Consider the following 21,770-nt stretch of genomic DNA (forward strand, 5'->3'; position numbering starts at 1 on the left):
AGAACAGGAGGAGGGCCAAGGAAGAGGGAGCAGCAGACTCCCCACTGAGCAGGGAGCCTGATGCAGGGCTCTCCATCCCAGGACTCTGAGATCATGACCCGAGTTGAAGGTAGACACTTAACCAACTGAGTGACCCAGGCACCACCACCCCGTGGAATTTTTTTCAAGCATTTTGAAAAATAAAAGTGTCTTTTCCCACATAGGAACTAATTTACAGCATTTCACTTGTTTGTTTCCTTTTATGTAGGGAACCCCAGGATTACCTGGCCCACCAGGACCAATGGGACCTCCAGGAGATAGAGTAAGTTTTCTTGGGCTGGCTCTGATGATGTTGAATAGGACATCACATTGTTGCCTATTAATTAAAAATCCTCCACAATTCAGTTTGCATGGCTGGAGATGCAGGACCCACAGATCCTGTGGAAGATTGAAAAACTATTATCAGTGACCACCTGACACCAGATCAATCAATGAAACAAAATGGTGGGACTTTCGGCAGGTCCTTGAAATTTTCATTTTGGGAATTTTAGAAAAACTTATCCTATTCAGAAAAAAGTTCATAAAAGGAGTTTTAGCCTATTAGAAGGAGATTCAAGAATCCTAACAAATGCTTTTAAATCACAAGATTAAGTTCTTTTTATGAGGCAACTTTTATGTAACTCTGAGCGTGGTCTTAATTTTCATGGCATTTTCTATGAAGTCAGGACATCTTTTCTAACACATGTGGAACTCAAATTCCATCTTTACACCTTGAGGATGGGACAGACAACTGTCTTAATAGGAATTTTGCTTCTTTGTGGCAGCTTTCAAGTCTCTCTTGATTTGTGATGGAATCAGTGTAGGAAACCTCATCTTTTCTAGGACAAGTAATAAGAAGCACAGTGGACATATCTTCTGTGTTCTATTCAACATTACAGGATCATTTGGTTTCATAGGAAACGATGAATACTTTAATAAGAGATTTTAGTGTCACTCAGAACCAAGGAACTGTTGACTTTTCAGTATCTTAGGGTTTAGACAACAACCTGGAGTAGTCTATAATCTGACTAATCAAGTTAAAGCTTGTGATTAGCAGCAGGATCTGAGAGAGCTGACACTAAAATAGCTATCACTAACACACTGATTTTCTAACCTTAATACCTCTAAGACACCAGGCAGAAGAGGAAGGTAATTCAGTTGGTGCAAAGATTTGCCCAGATAATACTGAATGGTGGATGATATGCCAGTGAAATTTATTTGCCTACTTTTGAGTTTGAGAGAGAGAGAAGTCAGAGAGAAAACTGTGTTCTTTGGAAATCTGTGACCTGGAGAGGTACTTATATGATACATTCTTCTGACTCTTTTGAGACTGGTATTTCAGATTTTTTGAATTCTTACTTTATTATAAAAGTAAGATTGCAGAGGTGACAAGTTGGTCTATTCAATTAGAGGACAAAACCAAAAATACTGCAATTAAGTAATGATGGGCTGACTCACTTGGTGCTGTTATTGAGGAAGTCTTATTGTAGCCATCACGTCCAGCCTATAGATAAGGTGGGTCGCCAGTGATGTCCCATCAACAGGTTCTTCCTGAACTGGTGATCAGACAGCCATTGCCACCATCACTGCCTCTCTGAAAAAATGAGGGAATGGGAAGATTCTATGCTTTTTTGCTTTTTCGCTTTTTCACTCTCAGACTCTAATCTGTGAATCCAACTTTGTAGTAAGGCCCCCCAGATCTCCCAGGTTGAGATCATTTCAGGAAACCATTCCCCTTTTTCTCACCCAGCCTTGTTCACCTACCCACCACTTAGTTTCCTACCATGAATACTGAAAGTAGGGTGCACAGCTGATAGAACATAATCAACTTTGGAAAGTTAGATAGACTTTGATACAGGCATTGTGGCTGAAAAGAAAAGGAAGGAAAAGAGAAAAGAAAAAGAAAAGGAAAGAAAGAAAGAGAGCTATAGAGAAAGAAAGAAAAGGAAAAGAAAAGAGAAGAGAAAAGAATAGAAAAACGAAGTCTGTGGTGGAAGAGAAGAGAAGAAAGCTCAGGAGAGCAAGCCCAAGGACCACAGTGAGGAAGGAAGAAGACTTGTTACCAAGAAGGAGTTGGTAGGAATTGAATATGTGGGTTGTCTCCAGCATAGATGATTTTCAAAATGAGGCAGAGCTTTGGCAACTGTTAGAAAGAAACAAAAGAAGAGAAGTGAGTTGGGGCAAATCAGAGGGGGAAAAAACCATGAGAGACTGTGGACTCTGAGAAACAAACTGAGGGTTTTGGAGTGGGGGGAGGGTTGGGTGAGCCTGGTGGTGGGTATTAAGGAAGGCAATTATTGTATGGAGTGCTGGGTGTGGTGAGTAAACAATTTTGGGAAAAAAATGAAAAAAAAAATTAAATTAAATAAAAAAGGAAGAAACAAAAGAACTTCATATATAGGTATCTAGTACATGTGTATCTATGAAAACAACCATGGATCTTCTTAGCCAGCCTCAAATAAGGGGAAGCAGCAAAAACTACTGCAGCTTTGAAAGTGGAGAATAAAATAAAATTATAGCACTAAGTCCTGCAGATGGCTCAGGGGGCAGACCTCTGAGGATGTCAGAATGAGATCCTTTTCACCCCCAACTTAGATATATGTTTCTTCTAAAAGAAAGTGGTTGATCAGACCTAAGTGTTCATGAATGGATAACATATATATGGTTCAAACTTAAAAATAAGAAAATCCTGTCATGTGCAACAACATGGATTAAACTTGAATTTGGAGGACATTATGGTAAGTGAAATAAGCCAAGCACAGAAAGAGAAATACTACATGATCTCACTTATGTATGGGATCTAAAAAAAGTAGAACTCACGGAAACAAAAAGTAGAATGGTGGTGGCTGTGGGGGTGGGGTGAGGGGAAATGGAGAGATGTTGGCTAAAGCTACAGTGTTGCAGTTGTCAGGTAGGATGCATAAGCTTTGGAGAGCTAAGGCACTATAGAGCTATAGCTAAGGCTATAAGTCTATAGCATGGTGGCTATAGTGAATAACACTACATAGTATGCTTGAAATTTGCTAACAGAGTAGATCTTTAAATGTTCTTGTTGTACTCAAGAAATGATAACTGTGTGAGGTGGCTATATATCAATCATCTTGGTTGTGGTAATCATTTCACAGTGCATGCATACACCAGAACATCATGCCGTGTACACCATAAACACATACAACTTTTATTTGTTAATTATACTTCAATAAAGCTGTGGGGGTAGGGGAGAAAATGGCTTATCAGGAAGTTCTTTAGCTGACTGAGGAGGATTATTTGGAAATATAATACTCAACTAAACAAACAAAAGAGTGTCCTATAGACGCTGGAGAAATTTAGATGGGAGAAATGCCATTTGAACTGCTAAGCAATACCACCGGAGCCTTTTTCTTCTTCAATGGCTCTCAGAAGAAATGGTGATGTTATATCAGATGAGCCTGGAGTCTGTTTTTTGTGAAGCAGCCCTGGATCTCCCTGAAAACAGTCTGAAATCTTTATCTGTTTAAGTTTCTGGGGAAAAAAAAACAAACATTGAGAGGGGGTGGTGGTGGTGGAATATTTCTAACACAGTTTTATAGAAATAATTGAAACATCCTCTGGTGTAAAATCAATGGAAGCATGGATACTGAATGCAGGCAGTTATCCAAATGCTCTTGATTTTTGCTAGAATCCAAAAATATGGATGAAATTATCACTCTTATTCCCTGCAGAAAATGAGACAAAAATCTCCTTTGACAGAGGAATGCAAGAACTATAAAAAAGACCTGACTCCGAAGTCCTCTGCTGAATTTCAGAGCTCTCACTGTTGGAATGAATGCTAACTGGGTAGCAGAGTGACTCATTCTGGGCAGAGGTCATCTGGCACTTGGATGGAGGCAGGTTCTGAGAGCCTGCAGGACGGGTGGGGCGCTGCGGGGTCACATCTCTCCGCCCAGGCAACCTGACACCCATGGGGATATGGCCTTCTGTGCCAGATGAGGAGAGACAAACCACTAAAACATTAGCTGAAGATCTGAGGATTTTCTTTCCAATGGAAGACAGTTAAGACAACTTCACACATTTCCAAGGTCTAAGAGAGAAATGCCCTAGGGGTGGAGTCATCACTGGCCCTGCCCTTGGCTGTCTGGCCATTGTTTAGGAAGGAAGGAGTTTTTACTCAAGTGGTTGGCCTTTCCTTCGTCTTTTATGATACCATGAGTTTTGGGCAGCAACATTTCCTTTCCTCCCACTTTGATTTTTTCTGGGCTAGTTTGTGGACATTGATATTTCAGTAGAAAGGGTTAGTCGTGCTCTAGGCTTCGTCACACTCATACACAAGCAAAAGCTAACATCTTTATAAAAGGAGTCTACCTTCTTCAAAGAAGACTCTTAAAATTACTTTATTTATACTGTGTATTTGAATAAGTATGGAAAGTACTCAGTTAAAGGCATAGCATAAATTTGAGAGCATTTTTTGTTTTCATATTGGAAGTTTACTTGCTGTTGGGTACTTCACTCTTAGTCATCTTTTTAGTGTCTTTCCTTTTCACTCGGTGATTATTTCACTAATCCATCATTCATTTTATGTTTACAATAGGGCTTTACTGGAAAAGATGGTGCAATGGGACCCAGGGGCCCCCCCGGGCCGCCGGTAAGAACTGAATGGATTATATTTTTGTTTCCCCACCTCACAGCCCCTACCCCAGCTGGTAGGGAAAAACCCAGTAACCTGGCCTTTGAGGCACATTCTATCAGTGCTGTGGGTACACTGTCAAGGGAGCTGTTGGTTTTTTTTTTCCTAGATCAAAATGGGCTACTGAAAACGGATGTGTTAAAATATAGAGTCTTTCTTTTTAATCAAGTTGTATTTGGAAAAATAGAAAAATACCCCTAACTAACTTGGCCACTGGCTGGTTGGTACTCCTATTTCTTCCAATCCCATGTTGAGTGGTAGGGTTTTAAGACCTTACTGATGATTACTTTCTGTTCTAAGATTTTGAGGATCTATGCTGTCATATTTTGATTTTATTGATATTTATTGCGAGCACTATTGGTCATTCTGAGAAAATAAGTTTCATCCAAGTAGGTCTTCTATTTAAGATCTTTTGGGAAAATACTGAAGCCAATGATTTGGAAAGTTATCATCTATATACTTGTGTATGGGTGAGATCATAATGAACTTCTGTGAAGTGCTGAATGTTCTTCGTGTCTGATGGGAGGATATGATGATTTGAGTGTTATGTGTTAAAATAATGTTATTATTCATGTTTAATATATATGTTCTCAGGTAGAGGAGAGTGTAAATGTATAGTAAACTTGCATTTTAAATATTTACTATGGAGCTGACTTAATATTTGCATAATTGACAAAGGATTAACTGCCCTAAAAAGTTTGATGATTCCCTTTTAAGGAAATTTGGGGCTTTAGAACATAAAGTATTAGTTAGGAGATATTATAAATATTCTATGAAAAATATGGCCAAGACTTTCAAAGCTGTGTTAAAAGCAACAGGGAGAAATTCTTATGGTTTGGATGGGATGAGGGGTGCTGACATGATAGAAGAAAATGGAAGTGTAGAGAAGGCACCAAAAAAAAAAAGTGAATGTCTGGGCGGAGAGCAGGACTCCCAGGAACAAGGGTTTCTGGGATTTAGCACAAACCCAGCTACTTTCTTAATTTCTTCCCCAACCATAGTTTTCACTCCTCTCTTTTGATGGGTTTTCTGGTTTTGCAACAGAGATAAACTGAAAAACAGGGATTGCTTTCTGCAAATTCATTTAGTAACCAATCTATTAGAAACACAGTCTGTGAACTGTGAAACTGTGTATATTTATAGATTTTCTCCAAATGGTCCTAAAGTATGTTTGAGAACTATCCACTCCATAAGACTGAGAATTATTAAGATTTTCTTTTTCCTTCATGCTGTCTTGAAATTTGTTTTTACTCTTCCCTGTTAAATGCAGTTTCTGAGAAGGCTTTTAAAGCTGGCCACGTTGGCTAGTTTACTTGAGATGGGATTTTTCTTTCATTGTCTCCTTCCTTTTCTCTGCCTGGCCCATTTGTTGCAGGGAAGCCCAGGCTCCCCAGGCGTCACAGGACCGAGCGGGAAACCAGGAAAACCCGGAGACCATGGCAGACCTGTAAGTGGACAGATTGCATGTTGTGATTCCTTTTCCCTGTGGCCATAAATAAAGAGGATGCTGCAAGGTTTTGACCTGTTTATGTTACCCGGGCTGTAATGGGTTGGAAGCATTTGTTGAAACTCTGCTAAACCCCTGGATTTCACTTGGTACCAGTTCTAAAGTCTTCTCTCTGAGTTATAATATTCGGGGATGAAAATTGTGGTCATAGGGTTTCTTTAAAAGGAGAATGGGATTTTGAGCCAAGGCACATATTTCTGCACTGTATAAACACTTGAAGCTGGCTCAGCAGAATGATGCTTTTATTTAGGAGTGGTGTGCTGCTTAAGATAGAAAATACGTGGTGGTGGTTCTTGGTGCCTCAGTCCCATCCGGAGTTTGCAGATGTTAACCCTTCCTGAAATTCATCCAGCCACGCCTTCCCTCATTTCCCTTTCACTGAGGATGCTTGAACAGTAGTCTCAGGTTTAAAAGGATTTCTCTAATCCACTCCTTTACTTTTTTATGGGGCCCTTTCTTTCAGCCAGATGGTTTGGTTAAAGTAATAGTTAAGATGGCATCATGTGGATCTGGTGTTTTCAAGTTAGTCCCTCCAAAACTGAATGTGAAGTGCCTGAAATTACAAATCCAGAAGTATTTGCAATCACTGTGGAGCATCATCTTCTTCTATATAGCCTTTTTCTTCTTTATAAGTATGAAGTGTGAAAATATTTTTTTAGCAGTTTGTCTGAATTGAATTCTAAGAGCTAGAAGTTCATGTTGAAGATAATGAAGTCCAACTATTAGCAATGACACAAATTCATTGGGGCTGTTCTCTGGACAGAACTCTTTTTTTTTTTTTTTTTTTAAAGTATTGTCCAAGTCATATAAATCCCAAGCTTAAAAACTGTTTAATGTCAAAGAAACTTAGGGTAGAATCTTTATGTGACAGGACCTGCCTTCCCTGTTTACATAAAATTAAGCAAACAGCATAAAGATGAAAGGACTCCTGATACACTTTATAATCTGTGAGTACCCCAACAGATGCATTTATTACTCTCTTTTCCTCAATGAATCATAGAAAAAGCTTCACAAGAGCAGTTTAAAGCACATGAAACTTTTCTACCCATTCACAATTCTGTTTCATTAGAGTTTGACTGAAATGGAGTCTCACGTAAGAATCTACCTGATGTAATTGATGTCTGGAGCTAGAAACCTAAAAGAAACTACTGCTCCCTTTACTTGAAATGTGATCTCTAGATACTGGCAATAAAGATGATTTCTACAAATCATATATACTAGAACAATCTCAGAGTGGCAGTAAATCACGCACACACACACACACACACACACACACACCAGGAACAATCTCAAAGTAGCAGTAAATGTAGGAGAAAAAAATTCCTTGCAATTTACAGAAGGCTCCAAACTGAGTCGTAATAGTGTTTCCATAAGAGTCTAATATTCTTGGCAAAGGGAGCACTAAACTTCATTTCTTATTATAATCTGGTAACATTTGTTTGGACCTTAACCACCCTCTTTTCTCCCTTTATTTTCCTCATCCTTCAAAGGGGGAAAATTGTTCTTTCTTTTCTTCTCTTTTCTGACATTCCCTTAATTTCTAAAACTAAAACTAGTAGATGGGTGTATAAAGGTCTTAGCAAAGAGCTCGGTTCAATCACTGTTAGCTCATGTCGTTAGCTATGGTCACCCGTTGGTATGTTTTTGCTAACCTGTAACACACGGTGCTGTGTAGAGGATGTTTTAAGGAACTGCTTGTGGAATTTCTGCAGTCATTTATTCATCACCTGTTCAGTGCCTAACTGTGTTAGTCCGTGTTCCAGGGTTGGAGATAAAACAAAGTCTCTGTAAACAAGACAAAGTCCTGGTCTTCATGGAGATTCTTCTAGTGGGGGATATAGACCCAAAATGTGTAACTAAACACTATAGTTTCTGGTGGTATTGAATGATATGAAGAAAAAGGAAATGGAGTAAGGGGTCAGGGAGTTGTTGTGATAATGAGAAGGTAGTTATTTTAGCTATAGTAGTCATGGAGCCTCTATGAGGAGGTGACACTATAGTGATGTGAGGAGGAAACTGTTTGAGGATCTGTGGGAAGAAGAGCCCAGGTATGAACAAAAGCCTGGAGGGAGGAACGAGCCTGGCAAGTGAAGGAACAGCAGAGATGCCTGCGTACCCTAAGTGAAGCGTATTGAAGGGGAGAGGGATGACAGGCGAGGTCAGAGAGCTGGGTGAGGTGATCATGAGGACAATCTAGTCGATGATATGGAATTCTTATTTCATGCTAAGTGTGATGGGGAGCCCTTAGAGGCAAAGAAGTGACATAATCTTATTTCCCTTTTAAAGATATCACTCTGGCTTCTGTGTGGAAAACAGACTCTACAGGGGCAAAATGGGAAAACAGGAAGACCAGGAAGATAATGGAGTTGTTGAGGCAAAATACTTGGAGGTTGTAAGAAGTGGTTTGGTGTGGGATGTTATCGAAGTATCGGTTTTGTCAGTGGTTTGGATGTTCCTTTCATGATCATGTTTGGCAGCCTAGAAACACATTACGGAAAGACAAAAACTTCTTGCCTTTAGAGAGCTTTTTTTAAGATCCTCTTCTGGGCCACTGAGAGGCTTGACCGAGGAGGGACAAATATTCTGTCCTTCATTTCGATTGAGTTATTTAGTAAGAGAGGTGCATGGTTCCTTTTATACTCAATGCACATGCACACACAATAATTGGAGGAAGTCAGAGATGTATATTTAGTTAGGAAATTGACCAAAAGCCCCCCACCCCCGGTTCTTACTGGAACTGAACTCGGATTAATCTCATGGATGAGCTACAATAAGAAGCTGAGCTACCCAGCCATAGTGATGTATAGGAAAGCATAATGGTACCAAAGGCAGTTTCTCATCTATATTTTAGTTCCAGGCTTATACTGTGAAGAGCATCATAAATGTATGTAGAGCACGTAACTTCTAAATGTGTGATCATAAAATTCCCATTTCATGGGGCACCTGGGTGGTTCAGTGGGTTAAACCTCTGCCTTGGGCTCGGATAATGATCCCGGGGTCCTGGGATCGAGTCCTGCATTGAGCTCTCTGGTCAGGAGAGCCTGCTTCCGCCTGTCTCTCTGCCTACTTGTGATCTCTCTCTTTGTCAAATAAATAAGTACAATCTTTTAAAAAAATAAAAAGATAAAATAATAAATAAAATTCACATCTCAGCACTAATTTGGAGGCTATGTGCTTTGAGAGAGACAGAGAGACAGGGAAAGACAGAAAGTTTCCTTTTGACAGACAGGCAAATTGCAAGCAATATGGTTAGAAAGTTGCTGTGTCATTTTGCTAATCTGTTAGAAAGCAGACCTTGGTGTCTTTCATCATGTGCCTTCATGAATCATTTTAGATCATGCTTGTCAACTTCTAATCTATGAAATTACTATATTTCAGGGTCCATCTGGGTTGAAAGGAGAGAAAGGCGATAGAGTATGTATTTCTTAAAATCTGATTTACATTTATTTTGTGTGTTAAACATTGAAGTCTGAAACTATAGAAATAATATGCTAATGATTCTCATTGATTTAATTATCAAGGGAGACATTGCTTCCCAGAACATGATGCGAGCAGTTGCAAGACAAGTCTGTGAACAATTGATAAGTGGTAACATTTCTTTTCATTTTTAATGTATGAATGGTTTTTAAATTTATTGCTGGAGAATGCAGAGTTGAGTCATAAAGTTTCTAAGATATATGTTTCTATTTCATTTTGATGAACTTGTATTTTTATACATTCTCAGTTTTGGATCTAGTTAGATAAAACTAGTGATATTTTAATGATTGTCATGAAGATAAAGTAAGAACCCAGAGTAAAATAATCACCTGTTATCCTATACTTGATCTGATGCAAAATCATATTTTGAAAGGGCTTTTCAGTTTCCTTATTAGGATTTTCAATGATCTTCATCTGGGTATATGTAGAAGCAACAGACATTGGATTTTCAAAGTTATAAACTGTAACTATAACTTTGAAACTATAAACTATAAGTTATTCTATGACTTTAAGGAAGGAGGCCCATCAAGATTAATTTGATCACAGAAAATACATTTTGGTGGGGACCTTTTTATTGCTTCCTTATTTTTCAGACTCTTTCTTCTTATTCTACAAAGCTTACCGAGTAGTAAAGTTCAGTGCCCACAAACCAAGTATGGCCTTAAACTCAAGGTCCCCTGTTTCAGGAGTCTTAACAGTGTTTCTTCAGGTCTCATCCCGAGGAACACCTGCTTTAGAATCACCTTGTTAAAAATGAGGGCTCCTGGGCCACCCTAAACATAGCAAATCACTGTCTTTGGACACGACGCCCAGAAATCTCTATTTTTCAAAGGATCCCATAATTGATTCCAGCTGAAACCACAGCCTATCATTCTTAGACACACACAAAAATGGTATACTTCCTTACTTTAAGAAAGGTTCTCTTTTGAGTGACACCATCTGGCAAACCCCAGGGCTTTATATCAGAGGTGTATTAAACTTTCACAACTCTTTTATGGTTTATAGTAATGCTGTGGCTTACTGCTCAGTATTTTGTGGAGACAGTTGTTTATCGGGGATCATTTTGTTTTGGATGGCTGGAGTGTTATTTTTAGGCTTCTAATTAGAATGTGTCTTGGAGGGGAAGGAATGGAGATGGATTGCACTAGACCCTAAGAGAAAAGAGTTTCACCATCTCAATCCCTTCCCTCCTGGGTTTCTTATTAACAAGTCTTCTTTCTGTTTGTAGGTCAGATGAGCAGATTCAATCAGATGCTGAATCAGATTCCAAATGATTATCACTCCAGTCGCAACCAACCAGGCCCACCGGGTCCCCCAGGCCCCCCAGGCAATGCGGGAGCCAGAGGTGAACCAGGACCTGGGGGGCGACCAGGCTTTCCTGGCACACCAGGGATGCAGGGACCCCCGGGTGAACGAGGTGTGTGTCTCCGGCTGCTACGCAGGGATAAAGGAAGGAGTTTGCAAGTGTGGGATCTGGATAGGTTGAAAAGCATGTGGAAGATGTGGTCCATATACAGTATGGAGTATTATGCCTCCATCAGAAAGGACGAATACCCAACTTTTGTAGCAACATGGACAGGACTGGAAGAAATTATGCTGAGTGAAATAAGTCAAGCAGAGAGAGTCAATTATCATATGGTTTCACTTATTTGTGGAGCATAACAAATAGCATGGAGGACAAGGGGAGATGGAGAGGAGAAGGGAGATGAGGGAAATTGGAAGGGGAGGTGAACCATGAGAGACTATGGACTCTGAAAAACAATCTGAGGGTTTTGAAGGGGCAGGGGGTGGGAGGTCGGGGTACCAGGTGGTGGGTATTATAGAGGGCATGGATTGCATGGAGCACTGGGTGTGGTGTAAAAATAATGAATACTGTTATGCTGAAAATGAAAAAAAAGAAAAAAAAGAAAAAAAAGAAAAGCATGAGGAAGACTGAACTTGGCAAACTGCTTTAACCATTCTTGTTTGGGCAGCCCAGGAAGAGCTGTGTGTCCATGAACCTGTCTTTTCATTAAGGCAGCCCCAGGCCATCGAGATCTGTATCAAAGAACACAGGAAGATTTTGTCAGGAGATCTCAGCAAAGATAATGCTATGTACTGATGGTTGTTGTCCTTGTTGGTGGAAGAAACCGTATTCTGGCAAACTCACTCAGACACTAAAATCTGATTAATTATTGTGACTACCAAGAGTTGGGCTCCAACTGAATGTACTTAAGCAGCCCTACAGTTTTAGATCCAAACTCTTCTGGTGCCTTTATTCAGGGCCTGGCACCAGTCTTACGTGTTTGTTTGGCTTTAATTTCATAGTAGATAAGTGTCATTGAAAGAAAAAAAAGAAAAATAGGATTATTTGATTCCAGATGTTTCAGGACTTTGGTGTTCGCTTTTGTTAAAGCAGCAGTTAATATTCCGGAGAAGATTCAGAGACTTTGGTAATTCAGACGGTTTAGATGCTGTGTGGTAGGGCTACTGAAGATAAGATACCTTTAAGATGTTTCTCAATGAGTTGTAACTCTTCATTCAAGATTCCTGTTCTTAATTACTGTTTCTAAAAAAAAAAAATATATTAGACATGTTTGTTTTCTTCAAATAATTTTCCCCCTGACTTGTAGCCAGATTTGTTTCTTGGCCATGAATCTGGAATTACCCAAATGTCTAGAAAGAATTTGGCTTCAAGAGTGAACTTCTGTGAAAAATTGGGTCCTGCTTTCACTAAAAGAAGTGAATTACTTGAATTAAGCATTATCAGTTAAGATGAAAACTACATAATTCCCGATAATTTTCTCCCTGTGCTTTCTCTTTTTGTCCTCGCTTAGGGTTGCCAGGAGAGAAGGGCGAAAGGGGAATTGGGTCTCCAGGACCTCGAGGGTTGCCTGGCCCCCCAGGTACGTGTGCCCGGGCATCAAATAAGTAAACAGCAGAAACACTGGGAGAGTGTACAGCCCCAGGAGGTTGATTCACAATCTCCTCCTCTTCGCTTCAGTCAGGACTGCCACCATGAATGTATTTTAACAGGAAGTTCAGCTTGGATAACCTTCTCATTTTTATGTTCTCTTTGTTCAAAAAACTGTTTGAGTGGGTTTCATTAAGCCTTCACTGTAACTTTAACATACGAGGGTATGAGTTTTAGTGACACAGAGGGTTGCTGTTTTCGTTTTTATGGAATTCCTATTTGTTTTGTTTGACCCCATGGCTTTTCAGGATGGTGTTATTTCCTGTTTCTTCTGGTATTGTTCAAGAGGTTGCTAGCAGACAGAAAATACATTCTTATTAAAAAGCCTGACACATTGCAAGATTTCATTCTCAGTTTCTTTATTGATGTTCTGGAAAGAAATAGTAGCCATCCAGTGGTTTTATGCATTTTGTTTCCTAGACTGAAAATGAATTTTTGTTTTTCTTCATTGTAAGGCCCATGAGACCCTTGAAAGGTCCATAAGGTCAGCCCTAGTAGTTACATCTTTACGTTTACGTTAACTGTAAATAAGTACAAGATCCAGAAATAACATCCCTCTGCATAGTCTGGAGGTGTGGAGCAGGCACTCCCATGTTTTCCTGGCAGTCTGATGTGGCTAATATAGCCATTTTCTTCAGAGAGTTTTATCTCTGTAGGAGTGGGAGCCATCCGGGGAACTCATTGATAGCTTTAGTTTGGCTTAATTCAGTTTTCTTTGAATAAAATCGTTAAAGCAGTTACCTCTCTGTCATTAACTCTGGATGGATCATTGGTAAGAAAGTTCCACACATTGGTTCATACCGGTGATCTCTTAAGGAAATATTTTCTTACCATACCCTGTGTGTCATATAGTTTTGAGAAGTGTTGATTGCCTCAGGAAATGTATTTAACAAAAGGGGAAATCTTTGTTTTAACCCCGTACTAGGTCCACAGGGAGAATCCAGAACAGGTCCACCAGGGTCCACAGGATCAAGAGGTCCCCCTGGCCCCCCGGGTCGTCCTGGAAACTCAGGTATCCGAGGCCCCCCAGGTCCTCCTGGATACTGTGACTCGTCGCAGTGTGCCAGCATTCCATACAACGGACAAGGCTATCCAGGTATGTTGTTGCCAGTGTAGGAAACCAAATTCACTCGAATTAAGAACCTTTATGGAAATCAAGTTCCCTAGGATTGAAGGAAGGTTGATTTGGGGATTTCTTGAAGATATCAACTCTTTCAGTTATGTATTTTGATCATGTAGTAACATTGTTCTCTCTCAAAGCATAAAACATTACTTCATTGTTAGGAGTTGAATAATTATTTGCATTTGCTCTTCCTTCCTATATTTCTACATTTGCCAAATCACATTGTAAACCTCTCCTTAATTTCTTTAGGGAGTTCAGAGAATGCTATCAAATGACTTTTTTTTTTTTTTTTAAACCTAAAGATTGGGAACAGGGATTTGTTGAATATAATTTTAGAATATCAAGAGTACATACTAAAAAATTGTTTTAGGAATCCAATGTTTAGGCAAACCACTTGATATCATGGTGCAGACAACTGAAAATAATTCACTGTCTCATGCTATCCATAGTATTAACATGCATAAAATCTGGGACTTGAGTTTTTCAAAGAGTTGGTAGTGCAGATCTAGTGTTTGACCATTACAGAGGCCAGGTAGCTTGTGTCTACTTTTGGGATTGTGGGGACAGGAGAGATTATGTTGATCTGGGAATAAAAAAACTCATGTTTTGATCAGTGGAGACCTTTTCATCAGCGCACCCTCAAGCATCTTGCAAGTTTTAAAAATGATACCGCTGTTTGATATGGTTGGCTACTAGCAAATAGTGCATGAGTAGTTGAATATCTAAATATCTATATATCTATATATTTATGTGCATACTTACATATGACCAAAAATAATAATGAATTTTAATGCAAATTTCTCATGCAACTCATTCACAAAATTACAGTTTAAGATAATTTTTATAAGATAAATTTTAATTCCCTCTACCTTATGGTATGTATGAATAACTGGAAATATATGGATATATATATATATATTTTAACCATTACATACTTAGATGGATGTGTATATATATTTTTTGCATAGTAATTCAACTTTTAAAAACTATCATCTTTGACCTGTTTCAGGTTCCGGCTAACAAATTTTCTAAGTCGCCAGTGCTGCTTACAGTTTGAATACATGAAAATCCTGTTTCTGAGATGTTTGCGCACGTGCTTATTAGGAAATGAGTCTGTATGGAAATCTCACCACAGATATGGTTAAAGAGCCGGGTGGACATCATAAAGGAGGGTGGAGACTCTTATACTAACTTGAATCAGACAAAAGCAGTGGTGTTAGTTTATAAGCCTGATGCATTTCAGTAATAATGTAGAAAAATATTATTAAAAAAAGAAAAAAGTTCAAAACCACAACCAAGAGGAGCCTCACTGTGAAAGAGGCGCATAATAAAACTACTAACCAGCGGAGGTTATGCTATTTTGAGAAAAACAATTAACCTGGTTCAAGAGAAATGTTTTATGTAAATAATAAACTAATTGTGGCTTGTAAATGATTTGTATGTGATCCTGTCCACTAAAATCACTTAACAATTCTACAATAAGCTTCTGCATCAAAGCCTGCTGCTTGCTCTGTGCCGAAATAACACCGAATGGAATCTCCTCATCTCTTGCCTGTTAGCCATGTGTCTGATTCAGGGCATGTATCCTATTACTCATTTTTTGTACATGTACTCTCGTTTGGTCTTGTAACTTGCAATTTTCAAACCAAAGTTTTACAGTCACTTTTTCTCTTCCTGTTTCGCTGTAGTCACTGGTGTTCCTTTCCCCCGCGCCCCCCGACTGTAACTCAGTCTGTGGGAGAGACGGCCCCAGAAAACGTCGTGTACTGTATATTACCTGGTCATAGTTGATTTTCGCCTCCACAGTTCGGTTTCTAGGAGCCAATAAAACTTCCCCTTGCCTCCTCATCTTTCCAAATTGTTCTTTGAGTGGAGGAGTTTGAACTCATGAACGGCTGCTTGGGGATTTGTGAAAATCCTACCTAGGTTTCCGCGTTTACAGTTCTTTGGCGCAGCCTCGGGCCCTTTCCAGGTACTTGTGCAATGATTGTATTCACTGCTGGATCCTTGGAGGTTCAAAAAAAAGTGCCATTTCATTATTTGATCATCACCAAATTCTCTCTGCAAATGGACGTAATCAGAACATTGTAACTTATCTATTTATAGTGATGAGATTAAGACTGGAGTGCCATCACCTCGGGTGATGAATTAGCTTTTGCTGTGTGTGTGCCTTCCAAATCATGCCATAACTGTAATGTTGAATCGGACAGAGCCCTACGTGCCCGAGGGCGGGGCCTACCTGCCCGAGCGCGAGCCCTTCATCGTGCCGGTGGAGCCTGAGCGGACGGCAGACGAGTACGAGGACTACGGCGCCGACGAGCCTGGCGACGAGCAGCCTCCCCACGGGCGCTGGCGGCGCGCCCTGCCCCGCGGCGCCCGGCAGTGAACCTGAGACCGCGCACCGGGCGGCCACTCTGGGGGGAGGTGTTGGGATTTTCATTTACAGGTCAGACAGAGCAGTGTACGTCTTATCTGCGATGTTTCTTCCAGCGTTGCTTCATCCAAGAGTACGCTTTCTGACTGTAGAGAACCTTGTTTCTGCAGGAAACCTAGCTCGCTGCACGCAGTTTTGTAGACATTTTTGCCTTTGCCCTTGAAATGCTTGCAAAATATTTTGCTCGCGAAAGCTGCAAGGAGAGAACGTGCCTTGTGACTTCAGTTAGCACAAAGGGCAGCCTCAGTGAAACTCTTAGGTTAAGCAGTAAGTCCTGGAACCCAGAACTACTGTATATTTCCAGAGGGCAGTTCATCTTTTCCAATACTTGTTTGCAATTCAGTTACACCACGATTAAAGTAATTCCCCTCCTCAAACCAAAAAGGAAGAAAAAAACAACTCCATTGCAATTATTTATCTTCCTCTTCTATCTTCTGTTATGCACTAGGGCATAGAATGCTCTTATACATCTCCTTTAACAAACACAAACCTTAAGCCATTTAGCTGAAATTACTGTATCAACTGGATACAGTTCCATATTGCCTTAAACCTCCTTGTTTTAGACACACTAACATTTATGCCAAATTGCAGATTATTCTGCAGAGATGGAATTGCATGTTTGTGTTGTATATTTAGTATGAACTATTTTTTTTTCAGAACATAATGTTTCTTAGTTATCAAAAGCAGTTGGAAAATGTTTGCAAGACTATGAACATAGAATTGCTGCTTTTATATTTTAACTGCAGATTGTGAATTTCACTGCCTTATATTATTTATTTCTGAAACAAAAGAGGCATTTTTCAATAAAACTACTGAAAATTTGACATGGTATGTTCTTTCTTTGAATGGCCTTTTGGAGTGTTCAGGCGGTTGTCACAACAAACAAGTTTATATCCTTGGATACGGTTACAAATCTTGCTAATACTATTAAATTATGCTAAATAACTTTAGATTTTTAATGATACGGTGAAGTCATAGAGAATGTTGAGAGCCTTAAAAAGCTCAGCAGATTCCAGAGGCTTTATTGGGAATGTAGAGGATGTGTGGGTTGGTGGAAAAACAACGAGGTATCCTAGGAGACCCCAAACAACTAAATAATCTTTAACAACCCACATGATTTTGATTTAATCACCTTCCTATACCATATTTTACCCAACAACATGTTTAATGCAAAAAGGAAAATTCCTTAATGGAAATTTTTACATTTAGTTTTAAAAATGTCCTAAATGTAAAAATTTCCTTCTGCACTTTAATGAATTCAGTAACTTCATTCTAAATAGCAAAGCAAACAACGTAAGTGTTGGTTTGAAAGAACCAACATCAACAGAAGAAGAGAGGTAGCAATAAAAAATTTGCTGCAGAGAAAACATTTGAGTTAAATACTTCCTGGAGACCAAGATCAAAAGGAAATGACATTAAAAGAATATATTGTGCTCAGGAAGTTTCTAGCACATAGTGATAAAATCATAGCATTCACAGGTAATTCCCCAGTACCTACATTTTATTTATTTATTTTTTAATTATTATGTTCATTTAGCCAGCATATAGTAAGTACATCATTAGTTTTTGATGTAGTGTTCAATGATTCATTAGTTGTGTGTAACAAACCAGTGGTCATCACCACACATGCCCTCCTTAATACCCATCACCCAGTTACCCCATCCCCCACCCCGTCCCTTCTGTAACCTACATTTTTAAAGTTAGAAGAGACCACCGGGATCATTCCAGTTCAGTTCTTTGTTTTATGGAGAAGGAAACAGACTCAGCTAATTAGCATAAGAACAAGACCAAGACTCTAGGTCTTATGGTTCTTTTTTTTTTTAATTTTTAATTTTTTATAAACATATATTTTTATCCCCAGGGGTACAGGTCTGTGAATCGCCAGGTTTACACACTTCACAGCACTCACCAAAGCACATACCCTCCCCAATGTCCATAACCTCACCCCCCTTCTCCCAAACCCTCTCCCCCCAGCAACCCTCAGTTTGTTTTGTGAGATTAAGAGTCACTTATGGTTTGTCTCCCTCCCAATCCCATCTTGTTTCATTGATTCTTCTCCTACCCACTTAAGCCCCCATGTTGCATCACCACTTCCTCATACCAGGGAGATCATATGATAGTTGTCTTTCTCTGCTTGACTTATTTTGTTAAGCATGATACGCTCTAGTTCCATCCATGTTGTCGCAAATGGCAAGATTTCATTTCTTTTGATGGCTGCATAGTATTCCATTGTGTATATAGACCACATCTTCTTGATCCATTCATCTGTTGATGGACATCTAGGTTCTTTCCATAGTTTGGCTATTGTGGACATTGCTGCTATAAACATTTGGGTGCACATGCCCCTTCGGATCACTACGTTTGTATCTTTAGGGTAAATACCCAGTAGTGCAATTGCTGGGTCAAAGGGCAGTTCTATTTTCAACATTTTGAGGAACCTCCATGCTGTTTTCCAGAGTGGCAGAGGACATGAAAAGACATTTCTGCAAAGAAGACATCCAGATGGCCAACAGACACATGAAAAAGTGCTCCATATCACTCGGCATCAGGGAAATACAAATCAAAACCACAATGAGATATCACCTCACACCAGTCAGAATGGCTAAAATCAACAAGTCAGGAAATGACAGATGCTGGCGAGGATGCGGAGAAAGGGGAACCCTCCTACTCTGTTGGTGGGAATGCAAGCTAGGTCTTGTGGTTCTTAACCCAATTTTACTACAAGATGCACCCTCTCTGCCCTCCTGGGAACACTTACTTTCTGGGCAGGAGCTTTCAAACCTTAGAGTTCTATGAGTTTATTCTGATGGATTTTCTGATTCATTTGCATTTCTGATGCTCCTTAATGAAGAGCCCCTGTATCAGGAGATTGAAGACAGGTTCAGTTCCCTGTCACTGACAGCTGGGTCCCAAGGCCACATAAGTTTGGAGCACAAAGGAATTCCATCTTCTCTCACTGGCTCAGTGTGGGTTTGAGTCTTGACATTGATGATGCACTGAATTAATTACCTGCTAGTCTGTGCTGGGAGAGGAGATGAGGGGTCAAGGCAGTTCTAACCAGGGGATAAGCACAAAATTAATATTTAGCTGAGATTATATGTTGTGGTTTTTATTATCATAGTATATTTTTTCCTTAGGTTTGGTGAATATTACATTAAAATTATTTTTGTAATACCTCTGAGTGAATACAGATACGTGATAGGGAGAAGTGGCCAGGTAGCCTCAGTTTAGAAACTAATGGCAACATGTCAATGTTGGTTTATTTATTCAGACTTACTTTTGAGGGAACACTTATTCTAGCCCTTTACATTTGAAAGTATTATAAATTCATTTTCTATAATTTATATTAGAAGGTAGGGCTCTTATTTTTAAGAAACTAATTTGAAAAGTGGGAAGGGACTATAGCTTCTAATGAGGTCTACTGTGGGAGATATTTCAAAATTTAATAACAGCACATACAGAGATAGTAAATTTCTGAATATTCTTATAAGAATATTTTGTACAGTGGGATTAACAAATTTTTAAAGTACGTTTGACAGGTGGCTGCATGTATATTTTCTCAGATTTGTGAGCATCTGCTTTGAGTCTGTAAAGAATTATGCTGCCTATGGGACTGCTCAAGCTTGCATTTAATTTTTGTACAACTAAGTTGAATATAATTGTTCCTAAGTATTCATGATTTTTAATATATATTGTACTGTATTTGGCACATTAGGTTAAGTCCTCATTTGGTCTTAGTCATAATTTCTCTATAATAAAAGGGGTTTGATTATACTACCCTCATATGGTTTGTGTGCCTTATAAAGAGTAGCTGGTTATATAAAGAATAGCTGTGTTAAATCTTTTTTGTTTTCAAAGACGATCTTTTAAGTACAAATTAACACTGATCCCAAAGTCGCTCTATACTTGCGGTTAGAAAATGAATTTAAATGTGAATGTCTAAATGAATGCTTATTAACTTTTTCACTCTTCAGTCTGGTTGCTGAAGGCTATTGGAAAAATCACAAGGACTTGCTTTCAGGAGATGACCTATGTGTGGTCCCCATGCTGATGTCTTACTTGGTTCTATATCGGTACATTCAACAGTATATCCCTCCTTGAAGTTCTATAGACAACTCAAAATTAACACATTTGATATTTACTAGGATTAGAATTCAGTTGTGACCAACAGAAAGTCACAAAATAACAGTAGCCTAAACAAGTAGTGATGTCTTTATTTTTCATGTTTAAAAAGTCAAAGACCCAGACTCTTTCTCTCTTGCTGCTCTTCCTTTTGTGGTTTCCATGGCCCAGTTAAACTGAGGATCCAAGATTCTTAATAGAGTTCTGGCTCTGATGTCCGTATTCCCCTGTAGGAAGGAGAAAGGATAGGAAAAACCCCCACCCTTCCATTTAAGTACACTTCCTGGAAGTTGCAAACATAACTTATAACAACACATTTATATTCCATACCATTAGCCAGAACTTAATCATTTGGCTATATCCAGCTCAAAGTGTGAAATGTTACCTTTATTTTGGGTGGCCATGTGCCAAACAAAAGTCAGCTCTCTGTTACTATGTGAGAGGGGAAAGGAACACTGAGGGTCAACTGAAGGCTTCAGTCTTAGACAGTGTCCAAACCTCAACATATCTCTCCATAAATCTGATTTCCTCCATTGTTCCCCGCACTCTCCTACCATTAACTTCCTCAGGCCAGAAATTTGAGAATGACCTTAAACCCTTCCTTCCTTCATTTCTCACATCTAATCAGTGAAGACTAGCTAAGTGAACTCCTACATATATCTGAATCACCCTTATGATGCAATTGTTACTACTAGACTTTTGGGATTTCTTGTCATGCCTATAATAAATGGTCTCTTAAAGGGTCTCTTCTCCTATAGCATTGGGGACCCTCAAATAAGTCTTCAGATTCCAGAATGAGTCAGCATGTTGGAGATGGAGACCCCAGATATCTACTTTAAATGTGTATTTAAATGTGTATTTTAAATATATTCTTCATGTGAGTCATAATGATCAGCCAGAATGGGAAACTTTTACACCTTCTGTCTTTGGCTTTGGATATATTTTTTATGCCAAAACTATATTTCTAGGCCAGTCCTTTCTTTTGATCCTTTAGTATATATCCAACTGCCTTGGTACATCTCCAGTTGGACGTTTTACCAGGCATTTCAAATTCAGTACAGACAAAGTGAAATGTCTCACCCCTTTGCCCACACCAGATTTTTTCTACAAGACAAGTTTCTTGTCTTTGTGAGTGATACTCTCTCAAATGCTTAACTCAGAAACCTGATAAGTAACATGACTTTTCTTTCCCTCACCTCCTACATTCCATCAATCACTGAATGCTTTTGATTCTATCTCCCAAGCATCTTTCAACTGTTCACCTCTCTGTATCCCTGCTGCCATTCTCTCCCTCTAGGCCCCATTGACTGGTCTGGATTCCTCAGAAGTCATCTATCTTTCCAGCCACTCTTCCTTCACTTTAATCCATTTTCCTTACAGCTTAGCAACCAAGATGATTGTTAAGAATGCAAATCTGGGGGTGCCTGGGTGGCTCAGTGGGTTAAGCCACAGCCTTCAGCTCGGGTCATGGTC

General features: G+C 39.3%; 1 protein-coding gene across 3 annotated transcripts in view; it reads left to right on the forward strand.

Annotated features, from left to right (window-relative positions):
• The window catches only part of COL12A1 (collagen type XII alpha 1 chain), a 120,968-nt gene extending 104,632 nt beyond the window's left edge, over positions 1-16,336 (forward strand). For 2 of the 3 annotated variants that reach the window (XM_004770722.3, XM_004770724.3), the window contains 9 exons: positions 248-301; positions 4,586-4,639; positions 6,057-6,128; positions 9,567-9,602; positions 9,710-9,776; positions 10,894-11,082; positions 12,482-12,550; positions 13,544-13,714; positions 15,952-16,336. In XM_004770722.3, coding sequence (XP_004770779.1) covers positions 248-301; positions 4,586-4,639; positions 6,057-6,128; positions 9,567-9,602; positions 9,710-9,776; positions 10,894-11,082; positions 12,482-12,550; positions 13,544-13,714; positions 15,952-16,127 — 888 coding nt within the window. In that variant the 3' untranslated portion in view covers positions 16,128-16,336. Of the gene's footprint in view, positions 1-247; positions 302-4,585; positions 4,640-6,056; positions 6,129-9,566; positions 9,603-9,709; positions 9,777-10,893; positions 11,083-12,481; positions 12,551-13,543; positions 13,715-14,750; positions 15,590-15,951 lie in introns of those variants that run through there. The other variant, XM_004770723.3, reaches the window with a different exon arrangement.
• The last annotated feature ends 5,434 nt before the right edge of the window (positions 16,337-21,770 follow it).

This window comes from Mustela putorius, unplaced genomic scaffold (genome assembly GCF_011764305.1).
Source record: "Mustela putorius furo isolate JIRA1106 unplaced genomic scaffold, ASM1176430v1.1 tig00000135_pilon_pilon_pilon, whole genome shotgun sequence".
Classification (NCBI taxonomy): domain Eukaryota; kingdom Metazoa; phylum Chordata; class Mammalia; order Carnivora; family Mustelidae; genus Mustela; species Mustela putorius.